Source organism: Humulus lupulus, chromosome 7 (genome assembly GCF_963169125.1).
Source record: "Humulus lupulus chromosome 7, drHumLupu1.1, whole genome shotgun sequence".
In the NCBI taxonomy this organism is placed as follows: domain Eukaryota; kingdom Viridiplantae; phylum Streptophyta; class Magnoliopsida; order Rosales; family Cannabaceae; genus Humulus; species Humulus lupulus.
This window is the reverse complement of record NC_084799.1, coordinates 114806740-114827809: the sequence shown is the minus strand read 5'-3', so window position 1 is coordinate 114827809 and position 21070 is coordinate 114806740. Positions and strand designations below refer to the sequence as shown.

Here is a 21070-nt window from a genome sequence, read left to right as displayed (position 1 = left end):
TGTAGTGTTAGTCTCACTCTTACAATAATAAACTCTCTACAAAGATGATAAATACAAGGAAAAAACCTAGAGTGAGATGCACACACACACACAAATGAATATATCACAAATTTGGCTCAAGTGTGTGAAAAGTGTTTAAGAAGAATTTGCACAAGGTAGAAGCTTAATACAATGATTTATATTTGATATGAGGTCTATATGAAGCTTAGAAATTGCTCTATTTATAAGAAACTCAAAATATAGTCGCTGGGGACACATTCTTGAAAATCTGGGTCGCTGATTGTTCCCAAACGAAGGTCTGATTGAGCTTTCACCGGGCATTCGATTGGTAATTACAAAACACCACTGACTCGGTTTTGACAGATAGTTACGAAAATGTTTATGACATTGTTTTGTTGATAAAATTCATTTTAGAGCTCCTTTTTCAAATCCTATTTTTGCGTTAGATCACTATATATTTATACTTTCAATATATGAAGAATTCTATTATTAATTTCCATAAAAAATAATTTATTTATATTTTTTAAAATCAATTTTTTATGTAACTTGAAAAACAAGTTAGTGAGCCAATAAATGATAAAGTAATGATTAATGAACCTTAAGTACACTAGTCTTGAAGTCTTTGGCTCTTTGATGTCTTCTTGAAATCCTTGTGAGCTTTGTTTTGAGGTCGTGACTGTGCTTTTGCTTAATCACATAAGATAAATACTCTGCTACAATATCAAGAATAGTTAGTGACATCAATAATTAAATATTATATATCATCAAAACAAGAGTAATGACAACTTTGAGTTAACACTGGGTCCTAGCTTGAGCTTCCTTCTACTAAAACTATATAAACATTCATCATCCATTTTTTTGCTTGTTCTTCGTCAATGCCTAGGCTTCGAGTTCTCCTCTCCATTCGTTGGTGGCTTGTCCTTTTAATAGATACAATAAGAAAATGGTCAAGCTTTTAGGGCTTTTGATTTCTTTGATATTGTTCTTTTAATTAACTAATTTTATTTATAATTAGTTTTAAATTGATTTTTAAATGAACTTTGAAACAAATATATTATAAAGAATTTTAAAACAAGGGTTTTTAAAAAGATTTATAAGTGAATAAATATGGGTCTTCCACGTGTACAGTTTTGAAATGGTAACAGAGTAGGTAGTGACGAAAATAAGGTTTTATTGACATTGTGTATTTATCCCAAAAAAAATGATATTAAGTCCCAAATGCTATACATTATATACATTAGGTATTTATGCTGCAATTTATCCAAACTTTAAATATAAATACATGATATTATTTAAGGCATGTTTGGAAATCACCATATAATTATTAGGTCGTGTAATTACTAGGGTTGTAAGTACACTCTATTTAAAATACAAAATGTGTTTGTATGTCAAGTGGCAATTACATATGAATTCCTAATGTCATGTTTGGTAAGACGATTAATAATTACATAATAAAATATAATATTATGTAATAATTATTATTTAAAACTAATAGCATTTAGTAATTACATAGTGTAATTATACCCAATTCTCATGGTGGGCCATAAGTATTGGAGATTACAATTGGAACACTTCAATATCCTCCAATTACATGGTTAATGTGTAATTACCTGGTTAAATAAACATGCCAAATTAAGTAATTACAATCAATTCCAATTACAATGTGGCTTTCCAAACACACCCTTAGTATAATGAGAGGGTATTTCAGAGTTTTTATAGAAAATATTGTCTATATATTTTATTAAAATTATGTCAAATGTTATCTCTAGTTCATCCTGGTAATGTAATCACAAAGTTTCTTATGGAATTTTTGAAAGTATAAGGTTATATATGATATTTATTTAATAATTAGGGGTATAAAATAATAAAAATCAAATAAAAAGATGAGGAATACTTGTAAATTGTATACAAAATAGGAAAATAAAAAATACATATAAAATGTTAGAATTTAAAAAGGCTCGGGGCAAGTGCCCCCTTGTGTATGCAGTACATTCACCAATGCCACCTTCTACACTCATAACCATCAATATTTTATTATTTTTCTATAAATAATTTCAATTTGTGATAATCTTTATTTTTTATTTGACTAGCTACTCTTCTTATCCTCTCAAAAATTGAGAAAGGTTCACCAATGCCACCTTTTATGCGTATAACCATCAAATTTCTATTATTTTTCATCAAAAAAATTTATTTGTGATAATCTTTGTGTTTTATTTGATAAGCTATGTGAATTATTCTCTCAAAAATTTCAAAAGGTCTAATAAAACTTAGTCTTAACTTCCCATTCTTTCTTAATCTCATGACCCCTTTTATTGGAGACATTTGGAAAAAAAAAAAACATTATCTCAATCTTTGAATTCCACATTTCTATGCTTGGGGTTTGCATAGCTATTCTATTGACTTTGCAACATAAACACTCTTTGTTGGACCTTATCAATGACCTCACTCATCTTACGAATAACATCGGGTCCAAGATACTTGCTCTCTCCCATTTCACCCTAATAGATGGATGGTATACACTTCCACCTATACAACATTTTATGCGACGCAAGACCAATCGTAGATTGCTAGCTGTTGTTGTATGAAAACTCAATTAATAAAAGATAGTCATTTCACGATCCATTGAATTCTATAACACTTCTTCATCATGTCTTCTAGAATTTGAATGGTTCATTCGAACTTCCCATCGGTCTGTAGATGAAAAGTTGCACTAAATTTCAAGTTTGTACCTATTTCCTTCTAAAAACTCTCCTAGAGTTTAGAGGTAAACCTTGAATCCCTATTAGATACTATGGACTCCGGTATTTCATGGAGTTTTACTATCTCATTAACATACATCGCATCCAACTTATCCGTAGAGTGCATCATGCATATGGGTAGGAAATTTGTTGACTTAGTAAGCCTATCCACAATCACCCAAACATTGTTTTACTGTTGTGGGGATTTTGATAATCCCACCACAAAGTACATTGTGATCTACTCCCACTTCCATTATGGGATGCTCATAGGTTGTAGTAAAAATTTTGTCCTTTGATGCTCTGCCCTATCACTTTCTAACAAGTCAAGCATCGAGAAACAAAGTCCATTATTTCTTTTTTCATTTTAAGCAACCAATACAAAGCCTTCAAATCATTGTAGATCTTAGTGGTCCCCGATGAAGCAAGTACGGGGTGGTCCATGCCTCCTTCAAGTTCTCTTTCTTAATCTTCTCATTCACAGGCTCACATGCATGTCTTTTGAACCTCAACATCCCCCTTCCAGATAACGTGAAGTCTTCTGCCACTCATCATGTACTTCTTTCTTCTGCCTTGACAAATATGGGTCTTCATCTTGGCATTATCTATCTCAATCCAGCAAAGTCAATTGCAAATTTAGATTCACTAGTTGGCTCATGATCAACTTGATTCTAGCTTACTCCATCCTCTTGCAAGGGCCTTCTAATTGGTCTGCTCAAAGTAGTAAATGATGTCTATATCATAGTCCTTAACAAGATCTAACCACCTATTATGCCTTGTGTTTAACTTCTTCTACATGAATAACTAAATAAGTACTTCATGCTATCATAATCCATATATATATCAAACTTTCCCTAAGAGATAATGTCTCCTTATTTTTAAGGAAAAAATGATGGATGCCGACTCCAAATCATGTGTTTTCTTCAATTTCCTTAGGGTGTAAACAATAACCATCAATGCATACATCAAGACTCATCATAATCCTTACTTTGAAGCGTCATAGTAAACCACAAACTGCTTTTTGTCAAAAAAGATGCTTAACATTGGAGTCATAACCAATCTCTCCTTTATTTCTAGGAAACTAGACTTACACTTTCAAACCATGCAAACCTTTTTACTTTCCAAGTCAACTCTATCAATGACGTAGCGATCTTCGAGAATCCTTCAACGAAATGATTGTAGTAACTAGCTAGACCAAGAAAATTATCCCATTTGAAGCATTTCTTGTTCTTAGCTAATCCTTGACAACTTTAATCTGGGCTAGGTCACTTGAAACTCATTCCTTCAAAGCTATGTTGTTGGTATTAAATGAGAAAAAGAAGAATACGCAGCAGAATAGATCTTTAAAAAGATTATTAATACCAGCCAAGATCATACATATATAGATATATTAAATGACACATTAGCCTATCAAGTGTCCTTGAATCTTTACGTATAAATCAACAATCTTCCTATCATTTATGAAAGCTCACACCTTAGCCTTCCAAGTCAATCCTCTAACACACAAGGACGTGTGTGGACACGCAGGATTCAAAGGTTGATTTAGAACTCTCTAGATGTACTCAACACGTGAGATCTAGAGAAGATTGAGAAGAGAGAGGCTATTGAAATTAAAATTTCAAGTTTAGGAAATTCTATCTTTTCCTTTCTTTGAGAGAGTCTGATAACCAAGAATTAACAACTTCTTAAACTTATGAAAAGTATCGCTTCTTTTCAGGTTTATAAAGATAATTAACTAATTAAATTCATCTTTATTTTATTTAAATAAAACTAATCAGTTACAACCAATTTAATTATTTAATTTAAATCATATTTTTAAAAAATAATTAAATATAATCAAATAAACAAATTAATTTGAAATTCAAAATTTAAATTCCAAGGATAGAAATATCCCTAAGTTAGGCGTCACTCACTGTACAGTACAGTGAGTGGTGTGAACAACTATGTTGCTTTCCCTTATTTTTCCATTTGTTTGTTTAATTAATATTTAAGATAATATATTTATCCCAAAATAAATATTAGCCAATTCAAAATTAAATTTATTTTAAAATATCAGTTTTAAATAAATATCTTATAATAAGATAATAATTAAACTCTCTCAATACTAATCAAAACATGATTAATATTTATTTTAACGTAAAGTTTTTCAAAATAAAAATATATAGTTAAATAATTAATTCATTCACAATTAATCAATTTCCCATAATTATCACATAAATATTTCCTTGCCCTAGAAAATTAATTCATTTGCAATTTAGTCATTCTCTCTACAAATCTTCCTTATGACATCCTTACCCTTGACAGTGTAGGACAGAGATGACTTGGGGACCATGGACCTATAATATGAAGCTCTGATAAACTAGATTATTAATTAAACTCTTTAATCTAATAATCTTATTTATTATTTCCATTATTACTCCAATATAAATATGGGATTGCACTCTAAATATTTATAGAATTATATTTACAAAGTTTTCTCTTGTATTCCATTGATATAATCAATAAATTTAGTTTTGTCCTCCATTTATTGGTTTGTTAATTAGAGTTGGTAAAAATTACTTTTTTACCCTTATAATTACCTCTTGATCATTAAGTACCATTAATTCACTATAAAATAATTAATCTATAATCAAATTATACATTTGAGCTCAATAACTATTCAGTTCCAGAATTAACCCTTAAGGGAACCAATATTCGATCTGTTAGGAAAGTATGGATTCCATTATTGTAAATTATGTTCCCATCCATTCATGATATTTAATCTCTAAAACAAAAGTCACTAGCCTCATTATATTAAGAGACATTAACGAATGAATCAAAAGATCCAATAAGTACAAACAAGAGTTCATGACTACTCAAGATTTAGACAGATCTACAAATGAACATCTATTATGATAAGAATTAAATATTTATGGCAAACAGTAAGTTTATAAAGATAGTTAATTCATATCGGTCCTATCATATAGAATCTCTATCATATATAATATATTTACCAAGATGTCTATCCACATCAGTAATCGGAATCTAGACTACTTGCATCTTGTATGTTGTGTTAATCGTACTAGTAACCATTCATTAAAGAATCCTTACTTTAATATGTTACTAACTATTTTATTCATTGTATATGATCTTAATTCTCTCATACTAATACAAGATCATATCCTCATAAATGAATATGGAATTTTCTTGATATTAACATAAATTATTCAAATAATAATTATAACATTCAAATATAATAAAAATGTACTTTTATTGAAATCAATAAAATGTCTTTACATTCTTTTAATGCATAATTCCTAACATATGTAGCATAAGAATGCCACATTCTCCAGCCAAAATTTATACTTCTTATATTTTACATACAACTTGTGTTTCTTTAGTCTTTTCAGTATCATTCTTAAGTGTTCCTCATTCTCTACCTCAAATTAAGAGTATGTAAGGATACCATCAATGAACACAATAACAAACTTGTCTAAATAATTCTTAAATACTCTACTTATCAGATCCATGAAGGTTTTAGGAGCATTAGTGAGTTTGAAAGACATCACCAGAAACTCATATGGCCAATATCGAGCTCTAAAAGCCATTTTTGGGATATTCTAAACTCGTGTCTTCAACTAGTGATAGCCCAATTGAAGATCAATTCTGGAAACATTGTCGTCCCCTGTAGCTGATTGAAAATTAATCAATTCCTGATAACGAAAATTTTTTTTGTATCATCACCTTTTTTAGCTCTTATTAGTTATGCACATCCTCATGAAATCACCCTTCTTCTTCATGAATAATGCTAATTCTCCCTAAGGTTAGTAACTTGGTTGATTAAATCCTTTATCTAAAAGTTCCACCAACTAAGCTTTTAGCTTTTTTAGTTTTGTAGGTGTTATATGATACAAATCTCAACAGATAAGAGTCGTATCTATAGTTAAGTCGATCACAAACTTGATTTCCCTATATGGATGAAATCCTAGTAAATAAATAGGAAGGACATCTAGAAATTCCTATACAACCCTTACTTGGTCTGATCGTTGCTCGACTACCTTTTTCCATATCCACGATGCTGGCTAAAAATCCCATGTAACCTTTATAAAATAGTTTTTTTCCTTTCATTGCAAAAATTATGGGATTCCTCGACCTAGTGGATGTTCCCATGAACACTGCCTACTCTTCTCCCTCTGAATAGAAAACTACTATCTTCCTTTGACAGTCAGTGATTGCACCATACTTGGTTAACCATTCCATTCCCAAAATTACATCAAAATAAGGCATGTCCAACTCAATTAAGTCAACAAACAACTCCCTACCATCTATCCTCACAGATAAGGCTCTAATCCACTCACTAGAATATACCACCTCTCTAGAATGTAGTGTAATCCCAAACCTTTTACAAAAAATGTCATAGATTCTACACATATTCTTAGGAATTCTAAAGAACGTTTAACACCATAATCAATCAATACTAAGCACATAACTCAAACGATAAAAATTTGACTTGAGACTATAGTCAAGTTAGCTTCAGCCCCGACGGGAATCAGTGCAAACACCCACCTTAGAATGAAGGTCGTGTTCTTCTTAAGTTCTTCCTTGTGGTCCTCTTGGTTAATCTATGTGTAGTTACACTTCAGGTGTCCTTTCTATCCATAGTAAAAAAAATTGATGTTTGCACCACACTCACATTTATGCAGCTTGTTGCACTTGGCACATTTATTGTTGCATTTGTTCTGCATGTTATGGAAGTTACTGTTAGGATTGGTTAAAATACAAAGTCCAAGGGTTCTTACACAAGCTAGGTATAAGACACTAAATGGTTTCACATAGTGAAGATGTAAAATTTGAGTTTTTATTGTAGACATTTATAAATTGTGTTTTTGGATGCAAAGTGATACAATGAGGTGTCTAAGGATGCCCAAAATGTTTTGGAGGATTTGGAGGTGTTTAAGGTCAATTTTGAGAAGTTTGACCTGCTTAGGTGGCGTTGTGTTGTAATCTTGGTGGCGATGCATTGCCTAAAACCTTAGGGTTTTGGTGATGCCCAGCAGACGACGCATCGCCTGCTAGTGGGTGATGCATTGCCTATAGACAGGCGATGCGTCGCTTGACATGTCTGTATAGACACTTGTTTTAAGCTTTAAATGATGTGTTTAAAAGATATAATCCTATTGGTTAGACTTAATGACGGTGGTTACACTATAAAAGGGTTCTCTTAGAGTTTTGATAGACTCGATCACTCTCTCAGATCTCTCTCTAGCCTTTCTCTCTCTCTCTCTCTCTCTCTCTCTAGCTCTCGAGATCATAAGTTTTCTCCAAGAAATTCATAAAGAAAGTGCTTGTCTTTGTGAATTTCAAGGCTTGTTCAATCCCAATTCTGAAATGCCCCAACTAATTCTAGACCTCAGACCATTAAAAACTACTAAACATAACTACTATTTTGGAATACATACATACATAAAATATTATAATTTTATTAAAAATCCAAAATACGGTACGGAATACAAAATATGGTACGGGATCCCATTGTTTAATACATAAAACATAAAAACATAAACTTTAATTAATTGTTTAAAAACTAAGTGCGAAAATACATAAAATCATAAATTTAAAAGACTTGAAACAACTTCATCATTGATCTTCCAACAGTCCATTCAATCAGTCCATCCCTAATACACATGCCAAGCTCCCACGAATCCGTCCCGCTTTCCAAGTTCATTTTCCTGCACCATCTAAAATAAAAGGAATGAGTCTAATGCCCAGCAAGGAAAATCTACTAAAAAACATATATCATAAATCATAAGACTATATCATAAAACATATACTATAAAACATATGAAGTAAAAAACATATATCATATAGGACTACAATATTAACGGTCATTAACTCATTGGCGTAGCATGTGATAAAACCATCTAGGTCATCAGTCTACTAATCGATGTAGGTTAGATCACAGGGTAGTATATGATAACCCATCTAGGTCCTCTATCTACTAATCGAGGTAGGGTAAATCATAACTCTACTCCGCGATAATGATAAAAACCTTGGGTTTTTCTATCTAAGCAACTATAAGCCCCAAGTGACTACAAAACATATTCATACATATAACATATCAACATAACATATCATAACACATATATCTAACATATTTTTCTTACCAAAAACTGGGATATTGGAGACAAGAACGGGGTTGGAACACTCCTAAAAACAACAGTCAAAACCATGAGTTTCTAAAGAAAAGGAGACGAAAAAGAGAACTAAACCATCAAAGTGGAAACTTACCGAAAACCTTAAGTTTCAAGAAACTTAAACACCTAACCAAAAAGCCATAACAATAAGTTAGGATTTGAAAGAAAATGGAAGGAAATAAAAAACCTATGATGGATTAAACCTGAGGATAAGAATACATTGGATGATCTAGAACTCCAATCTACACCTCGATACTAAAAATTCACTCTATCTTACTTCCCAAGTGTTTAGAAAAGCTTAGAATGGAAAATCTTTTAACCCAAAACCCAAGTGTTTTCTCTCTAGAGTAATCTTAGCAGCTTGGAGGCTCTGAAGAATGCTTGAATGATGAGTGAAATGGCTGAGTACTAGGTCCTATTTATATAGTTCAAGGAGTGAAACTAACCCCTTTTAAAATGAATAATAATTGAAAGATTTGAATTTTTGTTTCAACCGATGCCCAGAACTCGGTCAAAAATGTTCAAGAGCAAGTCCAAGTGGTTGGGGGCTGTTTCTAATTTAAATCCACAAAGATTCAAAAATGGCTCCAGGAGCCGATATATCGCCTACCCTAGGCGATATATCGCCCCTACCTATATCTCGTGCTTTTGTTCGTGCGAAGTTGACGTGTTTTCCGTATCTCCCATAGGCGATATATCGGCCCCTATAGCTACGATATATCGGCATACGTTGATATATCAAACACGTTTTTGCACTCTTTCAGCATTTTTGAATTTGTTTAAACTGCTTTGCCTGAGTAAAATGTGATCCTAATAGCTGCTGGAAGGTTCTAGAGCTTCTAGATTTATCCTTTATTAAATTATTCATCCAAAATGCTTAAATCCTTAATAAACATGCGTGTGACAAGTGTCACGTTCTTATTAATTCTATCTAAACTTTAGGTTATAATAAATAATATTTCTAGGACCAGCTATATTAATCAAACCTTATGTTATAATTAATATTTCTAAACTATATGTTAAACTTATAAAATCTATAATTGTTTCTATGAGTTTTCAACTAAATCCTGGCTTGAACCAATAACCACTAAAACTAAAATACTACAAGCTACTACTACTCTTGTTGCTGCTACTACTACTACTACTATCTAGCTAGGTAAAATTCTGAGACACTAAAAATTCTCTTTCCTACTGTTAGGATAGGTTAAAATACAAAGTCAAGAGTTTTTACACAAGCTAGATGTAAAACACTAAATGACTTTGTAACACCCTGAGTTTTGGGCACCAACTAGTATCTAGAACGGGGTAGTTAGATATGTTTGAATATTATTTTGCGTAATAATATATGAATGAGAAGAAAATTTCATGTTATTATTGCTAACCAAAGTGTGGAATGTGCAATTTGGTGGATTTCATGTTCTAGGGCCTTCAAGGCGAATTCAGAGTTCATCAAGTAAGCGTTTCAGCCACATTCCTTCACAAATTCCATCTACTAAGGCACGAAATTTTTCTTCAGCACTACTGCGAGCTACTACCTGATGCTTCTTGTTGCGCCAAGATACGAGATTTCCCCAAATATAGGAGCAGTATCCAGAAGTGGATCTTTGGTCAGTCAGAGAACTTGCCCAATTTGCATCTGCATAGATTTTAAGACCATTGTGAAAATATTTTTTGAACATTAGCCCTTTTCCTGGTGTTCCTTTGATGTACCTAAGAATCAAATAGACAGCATCCATGTGTTCCTCTGCGAGATTGTTGAGAAATTGACTAACAACACTTACAACAAAGCTTATATCAGGCCGAGTGTGAGCTAGGTAGATTAATTTTCCCACGAGATGTTGGTACCTTCCTGTATCAACTTTTATTCTGTTTGTCTGTGCTCCAAGTTTGGTATTAGGATCCATCAGTGTGTCAACTAGCTTGCATCCAATCATCCTGGTTTCATATAAGAGGTCGATGACATATTTTTGCTGAGTGACTGAGATGCCAAGGCTGGATCTTTCAACTTCCATCCCTAGGAAGTATCTTTAATTGTCCTAGATTATTTATCTCAAATTTATTGGAGAGGAGCTGCTTGAGATGAGTAATTTCCTCCATGAAATTTCCTGTAACGACAATATCATCGACATAAACTATTAACACCATTAGTTTTCCATCTGGGGAATGTTTTACAAGCAGAGTGTGATCTGACTGACACTAAGTGTAGCCATCTCTCTTTATAACTTTCGTAAACCTATCAAACCAGCCTCGAGGGGATTGCTTGAGGCCATAAAGGGATTTCTTGAGTTTTCTCACCTTTCCCTTAGTGAATATATCCTCAAATCCTGAAGGGATATCCATGTATACTTCTTCCACTAGATCTCCATTAGGAAATGCATTCTTTACATAAAGTTGGAAAAAAGACCATTCTTTGTTTACTGCAATCGACAATAGAACTCGGATGGTGTTCAACTTAGCAACAGGAGCAAACGTCTCTTGGTAATCAATGACATAGGATTGAGTGAATCCTTTGGCCAATAAGTGGTCCTTGAATCTTTTAATGCTTCCATTCGCCTTATGCTTGACTGAGAAGATGCATTTGTAGTCAACTGTGCTTTTTCCAAGAGGTAGATCTGTGAGGATCCATGTTTCATTCTTTTCAAGTCCTCTAAGTTCTTTCATCATGGCATCCTTCCAATCAGGAATCTGTAGGGCTTCCTAGACCTATGTGGGATTCTAAACTTGGTCCAAGGAGGTGATAAAGGCTCTATATGTAGGAGATATGCTTGAGTAACTCAGATAATTGTGTCTGGAATGTTGAGTGCAAGAGTGTCCCCCCTTTCTGTGAGAAATGGGGATGTTCAGATCATTTGACACATTTTCTTCCATAAGGCTGGTCTTCAAAGAAAGTGACATCCATGGAGTGGAACAACTTTTTGGAAATTAGATAGTAGCATTTATAGCCTTTTTTTATTGGATGAGTAGCCAAAAAGGATACATTTGGTGGCGCGGGCATCAAGTTTGCTTTGATGTGCTGAGTGAACATGGACAAATGCAACACAGCCAAAGACACCAAGGGGAATTTGAGACACAAGATGTGAGTGAGGATATGATTCAAGAAGGATTTGCAGTGGAGTTTTGAAATTTAGGACTCGAGATGGCATTCTATTTATGAGATAAGTGGCTGTGAGGAAAGCTTCACCCCAGAATTTTTTGGAACATGAGATGAAAAAAGTAAGGATCAAGCTACCTCAAGTAAATCACGATTTTTTCATTCGGCCACACCATTTTTTTGTGGTGTATCGATGCAGGAACTTTGATGAACAATCCCATGTGATTGCAAATATGATCCAAGGACAGAATTGAAGAAGTCACGAGCATTGTCTGTTTTTAATGCCTAAATGTTTGTTTGAAATTGGGTTTGAATAATTTTGTGGAAATTTTGGAAACTCTGATTTGTTTCAGAATTTTCTTTCATGAGGAATGTCCAACTTAAGCTGCTATGATCGCCAACTAGTAACAAGAACCAACGTGTCCCACTAATATTCTAAAATTTGTATGGTCCCCAAATATCCCCATGAATGAGTGAGAAGGGATGAGAGGGTTGATGAGGTCTTGGGGAAAAAGAGTGATGAGAGTGCTTAGAAAATTGACAAATATCACACCGAAGAGACTAAGGGTTTATATTGACAAATAGGGATGGGAATAAATGTTTAAGGTACATGAAATTTTGATGAGCTAGACGGTAGTGCCATAATGTGATTGTACTGATTTTATTGGACTAGTTGACTGATGTAAGAGATTGGCATTGAGAGAGACAACAATGATTTCCATGGTTAGACTCAGGAGTTTTGATTTTTAGCATATACAAGCCCTTACTGAACTCATCCTGGCCAATCATCATCCCCGATTCCACATCCTGAAAAACACAAAAATTATCAGTAAACTTAGCTTCACAATTAAGATCTCTATTCAATTTTATCATTGAGATTAAATTACAATCAAGTTTGGGAACGTAAAGAACAGAATTTAAAACAAGACTTGGTGTGATTGTTATGGTCCTAATTCTGTCTATTCTCGAACACAAGCCATTTGCTATGCGACCAGTGCTATCATTGGAGCATTTTCTAAAATATGAAAATAGTGATTTATCACTTGTGATGTGGTATGAAGCACTGAAATCCACAATCCAATGGGTATGAGGGGTTTGTATAACCTGGAGTGCATGAGTGTTTCTTTGTAGTGTAACTAAAGATAAATATTGTGAAGAGCTTAGTTCTGCCATAGGAGAAATACCAGCGGAGACGAGGCAATAGAGCATGAATTAGTGGCACGTCGAAGATGAGGAAGACGCTTAAAAAAGAGGTCGTCAAAGGCAGTCACGTGTCGGTGCATGGCGTAGCTGGCAAAGGATGATGGAGGCGCATAGGGCTCACGTGCAGCATTGCTAGGCACTAGAGTTATGGGTTCTGCCAATCGGAAGCTGAGAAATCTCCCTGGGCCGGAGGTGAGAATAAAATAACACTCGAAAATGGTTTTCTAGGATTGAACCTCAAGAATACCAAACCCTAAATCTTTAAGAGAGGGTTGAAGAAAAATTGAAAAATAAATCCCAATTTTGAGCTTCTATTGCTCTGATACCATGAAGAAAATGTTATGAAAGAAACTATTTTTATTTCTGTATTCTCTATCTTTTACAACATAGAACTAGGCTATATATATAACATACATCTAAGTCCCTTCATATTCAAAATTAAATACAATAAATAGGAATTCCTATAGACTAGGAAACTGAAACAACAATTGGAAACATAAATTCCTTACTATCAACATTTATCAACCATTAACTAGTTTGATTTCTTACAATAACATTTATGTTCACCAAATGGATGTCAAAACGACATTCCTATATGGATATCTCGAGGAAGATGTATATATGGAACAACTAGAGGACCAAAAGGTTTTGTTCTTCAACAAAATGAACACACCGTGTGTAGACTTGTAAAATCATTATATGGTCTGAAACATGCTCAAAAGCAATGACATGAGAAGTTTGATAAAGTCATTATTTCAAATGGGCTTAGACACAACAACGTAGACAAACGCTTATACTCTAAGACTTGTGATGACTATGTCATACTAGTGTGTCTTTATGTATATGATATGTTGATTTTGAGTAATGACATGAGAGGAATAATAGGAACAAAGAGGTTTCTATCTTTTAACTTCAAGATAAAATATCTTGGAGAGGTCGACACCATTCTAGGTATCAAAGTTAGAAGAATTAGTGGGGATTTTGTATTGAGTCAAACCCATTATGTCGAAAAAGTGCTTGACAAATGTAGTCATCTCAAAATTAAAGAGGAAAATATACCATTCAATTCAAACATGAAGCTTGAAAAGAATGAAGGAAGAGTTGTGGCTCAATTGGAATATGCAAGTGCAGTAGGGAGCCTAATGTACGTCGCTCATTATACTAGAGCAGACATTGCATATATGGTTAGTAAACTTAGTAGGTTTACTAGCAATCCAAGTATCACACATTGGAAGGTTATTGAAAGGATTCTAGGATACCTTAAGTGTACCAATGAATATAGCCTTCACTACTCAAATTTTCCAAGGATAGTTTAAGGATATTCCGACGCTAGTTGGATATCGGGAGTGGGAGATAATCTCTCCACCACCAATGGGTGTTTACTCTTGGAAGATGTGCTATCTCTTGGAGTTCCAAGAAACAAACTTGTATATAAAACTCAATCATGGAAGCAAATTTTATAGCTCTAGGAGCAACCAACAAAGAGGTCGAGGTGCTTAAGGATCTCATATTGGATATCCCTTTTACCGCATATATGGAATCGACGATCTCGATTCATTGTGATAGTTAGGCTACTCATGCTAGAGCATATAATAGTGTGTACATTGGGAAGTCTAGACATATAAGTCTAAGATATGAATATGTGAGATAATTTATTCAAGATGGAATCATATCAATCTCATATGTTAAGACAAGTGAGAACTTAGCGGATCCATTTACAAAACCTCTTGTGAGAAGGATAGTAAGTTCCACTTCAAAAGGGATGGAACTGAAACTCCTTGAATAAGAGATTCACCATTGATAGCAACCCAACTCCAACCTTGTTAATATCAAGGAAAAGATTTCATTGGGTAAGAATAAGTCATTGTTAAGTGGATGGTTATTGAACTAAAACTATTGAGAGTTCCATCCAAGATGGTTAGTGTAGGTTGCTATCGAGTCAGGGTTAAACCAGTGGTTTTTAATGAAGTTCAGTTGAGTGAAACAAGCATCTATCAAGTGTTTAGGTTAAAGTATCACATATAGGTAAACAAAGAGAAAGATATAATTTTTTTCTTTGGCTAAAAAAATAACTATGATTTACAAATTCATCAAGGTTGGCTTAAAAGGCTCAAACGATCCAAAAATGGCCTAAATCATCTCCCTAATTTTATGAAATCTATGATTTCTCCTCAATCAATATTCAGAATAAGTTCTAGAGAGATAATTTTTTCATATTATCTCATCATGCATAAACCTTCTCTAAATACTAATAATCGGGTGATCTCAATTATGTGCAAAATTAATAAATTATAATTTCAAATCAAGTTCAAGTAATAATCACAACAAGAGTTAAGCATTCAATTTCATGTAGAGTATATTGGAATCTCCAACTTACTAAGGCATTTATGAGATTCATATTCATCCACCATCATTTATCTTCATAGTATTTCCTTCAATCTCATTACCACTGCTTTAAGGTAATTGTTTTACATTGCTCAATCTTTTCTCATCAACCTAATACTATTGACTAAACCATGCTCAACTAACAACTTGAACAAACTACATAGGCACTAAAATAATTAAAAACACAACACAACACAAACTAAACTAGACACAAACTAAACAAGTCACAAAAATATAATTTACCCCCAAACTTATTAAGCACATTGTCCTCAATGAGAGATAAGAAAACACTAACAAAATTTAAAAAAAAAACTAAGAAAAAGATACAAGAAAAACTCCCTAAAAATTAAGCATCGTCACAAGCATCCTCAACATATGCAAATCTATTGGTGTCCTATGTAGCGCGATATTGACTGGAGGTGGTTCTCATAGAACAAAAACTAAGCAAGAAAAACACTAACAAAGTTACAATTTGTGAAACAAATGAAATACAATTTTTGTTCTTTTTTCTATTTTTTTTCTAAACATGAAACTAAAACATAAATAAATTTTTATAAAGTAAAATGCTTGGGTTGCCACCCAAGAAGCGCCTTATTTATAGTCATGGCTTGACTTTCACTTGAGAAGTTTCAAACTTCTCCTTTGATATCATCGATGGGCCAACCCATAGAAACCTTGTACTCCTTCAAATCTTGATGCTTGTTATCACAAAAATCTTTCTCTTGAGTACCACTCATACCAGTATGGTAGAACTGACCCATCTCCCTCTTCACTTACTCAAACTTGAGCATCCTCCCTTTGTGTTCTGTACAACTTTCTTTCACTTTCATTGGCTTGGGGTATCGGTCAAGCATTCTTATTGGCTTTGAAAATGTTTCAAGGAACTTTTTATCCTCAACTTTATCAACCAAATTTACTCGCATGCAATTTTTAGCTCTGGAGGACTCTTTACGCACACAAAACACAATAAATGTTTCGTACTCATCTTCATTGTTAAGGCTCAACTGACATTTGGCTACATTAATCATCGCATTCCCAGTTACTAAGAATGACCTACCTAAAAATATAGGTATGTCTTGATCTTCTTCCATATCTAGCACAATGAAATCTACTAGCAATATTAACTTACCAACATTTATCAACACACCTTCAAGAATACCTCTTACATAAGTCAAAGATTTATCTGCCAATTGGAGTATGATTAAAACTGGCTTTATTTCCCCCGAACCTAGCTTCTGATATATAGAATAAGGCATCAAATTGATACTAGCCTCCAAATCACATAAAGCTCTTTCAAAAAATTGAGTTTTGATAGTACAAGGAATATTAAAATTTCATTTTCCTTGAGCTTTGGAGGAAGCTTCTTATGTAAAATTGCATTGCACTCCTCATTCATTTCCACCATCTCATTGTCCAACCACTTTATTTTGCTTGATAAGATCTTCTTTGTGAACTTCGCATAGCTTGGCATTTGACTTAGAGCGTCGACAAAGGAATGTTAATATGAAGTTTCTTGAAAACATCCAAGAACTTGGAAAATTGTGGGTCTGGACTCTTCTTTTGTAAGCGTTGGGGAAATGGTGGATGAGGATAAATTGGCTTCTTTTGTGTTGGTACACTATCTTGATACTTATTTTGTTCTTCAACACCCCATTCATTTTACTAAGGCCTTTATGAGATTCATATTTATCCACCACATCATCTATCTTTGTAGTATTACCTTCAATCTCATTACCACTTCTTAAGATAATTGCTTTACATTGCTCAATCTTTTCTCCTCCTGGATTTATCTCAGTATCACTAGGCAATATTCCTTGAGGACGGTTGTTTATCGCACTAGCTAATTGACCCATTTTCATCTCTAAAGCTCTCATTGATGCACTTTGACTCTGAATTAAGGCATTTGGGTTTTGAATAACTACATCAGTCTTTTGCATGTATTGAAGAAGATCCTTTGTTGTTGAAATCTTCTCATTCACTTGTGGCCTTGGTTGTTGCTGAAATCCATGTGGTGCATTCGGTCTAAATGGCATGTTAGGAACCGAATTGTTACTCCACAAAAGTTAGGGTGATTCATTCAACTAGAATTGTAAGTATTGGAGTATGGGTTATTTTGCTGGCTATTTCGATTCCCAACAAAATTAGCAACTTCCTGTTGTGTAGCATCATGATAGACTAGTGGACATTGACGACTTGAATGACCTTCTCCACACAAGTCACAAAATATTTGCATATTTTGAACTTTTGGTACCCACTTGATAGATTGTTATTGACCAATAGATATGTTTTCAATATTCTTATTCAACGCTTCAAGTTGCGACACCATTTTAGCATATAATGATGTCAATTGATCAACTTCATAGATACCCGCAACTTTTTAAGAACTTGCTCGTTCAATGGATCTACAATTATTGGAAGCCATATCCTCCAATATCTCAAATGCATCCTCGGGGTATTGATTCATTAATAAACCCCTCGCAGCCCCATCAACTTGAGTAGCACATTGTAGAGTCAAAACATTGTAGAATATTTGAATCTTCATATGGTCAGAAAGTCCATGGTGTGGGCATTTTCTCAAAAGATCTTTAAATCTCTCATAAGCTTCATACAATGATTCCATGTCTGACTGTTGGAAATTCTGAATCTCTCTAATCAATCTTTTAGTCTTCGCATGAGAGAAATACTTTTTCAAAAACTTCTCTACAAGTTGATTCCAGCTAATGATATAATTCCTTGGTAGTGAGTCCAACCATTCTCTTGCTCTTCCATCTAGAGATCTACTATAAAGCCTCAACCTAATGGTCTCCTCACAAACACCATTAGTCTTAAAATTATCCATAATCTCTAGAAAGCTTCTCAAGTAAGCATTTGGATCTTCAGTTTGAAGGTCATTCAATTTGTTCTCTCTAATGGCTTTCATGGTAGCCGAGTCTACATTAAAGTTATTGGCCGCAATTCCTATCCTTGCAATGCTTGAATGAATACCATAGAAGGAAGGCATAATATAATCCTTGATCCGCAGACGCCTTTGAACTTCAGGATCAGTGCCCACTCCATTAGTAGCCTCTTGTGGGTTCCCAACACAAAGTGGGCTAACATCCACATTAGGATGTTGAATGTTATTAGCATTAGCACCCATCTTTACCAATTGACTGCTTGCCTGTCTCACTTTCTTTCTATTTTCTTGGTAGACTTTTCAATCTCAGGGTCAATCGGAATAAAAGTAGATAATCTTAATCTGCACATACAATGTCAACTTCCTTCAAAATAAACAAACAAACACAAAAGTTAGAAACTTGATCTCAAAATACTAAATAATGAATTAATATTAACAAAGAAATTTTTAAAGATTGGTCCCCGAAAATGGTGCCAAAAACTTGTTATTGATTTTATCAACCTTACACAAGAGCACGTATTGTAACAAGTAGTATATAAAAATCGATCCCACAGAGACTAATCTTTAAGTGATAAATACCAGTCACTATTTTTCTTGCATAAGGATGAAATTAGTATATGAATGTTTAAGTTGCATGGCCTGTATTTTAGGTTGCATGCATGGGCTTCCATTTGAGGTAGAACTTGGTTGCATGAATTGCATAATGATGAAATTAACATATAAGTATTTAAGTTTCTATGGGGTGCATGGGGTTGCATTTTACGTTGCAATAGGTTGTATGATTTTGCATAAGAATGAAATTAGCATATGTTTTTTTAAGTTTCCATGGGGTTCATGGGGTTGCATGAGCTTGCATTTGAGATTGCAGTTGCTTGATTTAGGTTGCATGGAGTTGAACTGGACTTACATTTGAGGTTGTAGTGGGTTGCATGGGCTTGCAATAGAGGTTTCAGTGGGTTGCATGATGATGAAATCAACATATGAGTTTTTAAGTTGACATGGGTTGTATTGGGTTACATGTGTTGCATTCAAATGCATAGGCTTGCATTTGAGGTTGCAGTGGATTGCTTTAAGTTGCATTGGGTTTGCATTTGACGTTGCAGTGATTTGCGTGATGAGATTGCTATATTTGCTTAATTAAACTATAATTTACATACGAGTTCTTAAAAATTGTTTTGTTGAGTTGCATGAAGTTGCATTGGGCTTGAATTTGAGGTTGTATAAGTTGCATTAGGAAAAAAAAAATTGAATGAGTTCTTAAGTTTCTATGGGTAACATTGAATGGAGCTTCCATTTGAGGTTGCTTTAGATTCCATTGGGCTTGTATTTGATGTTGCAGTGGGTTGGATGAGGTGCAATATTTTTTGCAATGTATTAATGTTAGGATTTATGTCCTAAAAGCATGTAAAGACATTTTATTGATTTAAATAAAAGTACAATTTTATAATATTTGAATGATAAAATTATTTTTTGAATAATTTATACAAATATAAAAAAAAATTCATATTCATTTATGAGGATACGATCTTGTATTAGTACAAGAGAATTAAGATCGTATGCAATGAATAAAATAGTCAATAACATATTAAAGTAAGGAATCTTTAATGAATGGTTATTAGTACGGTTTACTAAGCACACAAGATGCAATTATGTGACTTAACCTTTGATTATACGAGAGAATTAAGATCATATTCAATGAATAAAATAGCCAAATTCCCTAATGTGGCTTAATACCTGGATTAGGGGCTAGGAGGGCCATAATTGATTTATTATGCAATTATGTGATTAAATGCATGATTATATGATGATAATTGCATGCATGTGGGTCCACTTCTTATTAGAAGGGTATTTTCATAATTTTGATCTATTAAGAGCATATATGTATATTTATGTGCATGTTTGTGATTTATGGATGATAGCACATTATTATGTGGATATGTTCAAGCTATTCAGCATGAGACGATCCTAGAATGCAAGTTAGCGGTTTGGTCATAACGGGATTAATTTCCAGGCTCGGGGTAGTCTGGGAGTAATTTGATGCTTAGTACATTACTGGGAATGAATGGGTAATGGGATATGATTTAATTATTATTTGAGAATATTGGGAATAACGGGAATCGGAGGACGTTAATTATGATTAACGGGATGAACGAGGAATGATTGTTTTTCCCTTGTGTGGCTGTAAAGGTTTTAATTGGGCTTAAGGGCATTTTGGTCTTGTGACCATGGGATATGTTTTAAACTTAGAAGGCTGTAGAGTTTCAGGCAGCAAAACAAAGTTCTCTCTCTCCATCTCTCGGTCATCTCCTTTTCTCTCTCTCGGTTGAAATTTTGAAGCTTGGCTTGAGGATTAAAGCTTAAGAATCAAGGCTTGAGGGTTTAGGTTTGTGATTAGCAGCTGAAGGAGATTCAATTCTATGTTAAGGTAAGGTTTTTGCTCTGTTTTAAGGATATGTTTAAGCTTTGAATTTTAATTGTAGAATTGGGTATTTTGTGAGGTTTTAAGTGTTTCAAAGCTTAGGTTTTGTTGGTTGAATGCTGGTAATGTTGCGATAATGTTTGGCTGTGATTGTGGAATTAATTTTTT

At 33.7% G+C, this 21070-nt stretch overlaps 1 protein-coding gene and 1 non-coding gene across 2 annotated transcripts; one reads left to right on the top strand and one right to left on the bottom strand.

Annotated features, from left to right (window-relative positions):
* Positions 1 to 10347: 10347 nt before the first annotated feature.
* LOC133792097 (secreted RxLR effector protein 161-like) lies at positions 10348 to 10920 on the bottom strand. The gene has a single exon (XM_062230006.1). It carries the CDS (start codon positions 10918 to 10920, stop codon positions 10348 to 10350), a length of 573 nt encoding a protein of 190 aa, XP_062085990.1.
* Positions 10921 to 18138: 7218 nt separating this feature from the next.
* LOC133792857 (small nucleolar RNA R71) lies at positions 18139 to 18246 on the top strand. Its single transcript, XR_009874329.1, has one exon. It is a non-coding gene; the product is annotated as a small nucleolar RNA R71 (small nucleolar RNA).
* The last annotated feature ends 2824 nt before the right edge of the window (positions 18247 to 21070 follow it).

Excerpts from the sequence above, each read along its gene's own strand:
- LOC133792097 (XM_062230006.1), bottom strand. The coding sequence starts at position 10,920 with ATGGAAGTTGAAAGATCCAGCCTTGGCATCTCAGTCACTCAGCAAAAA.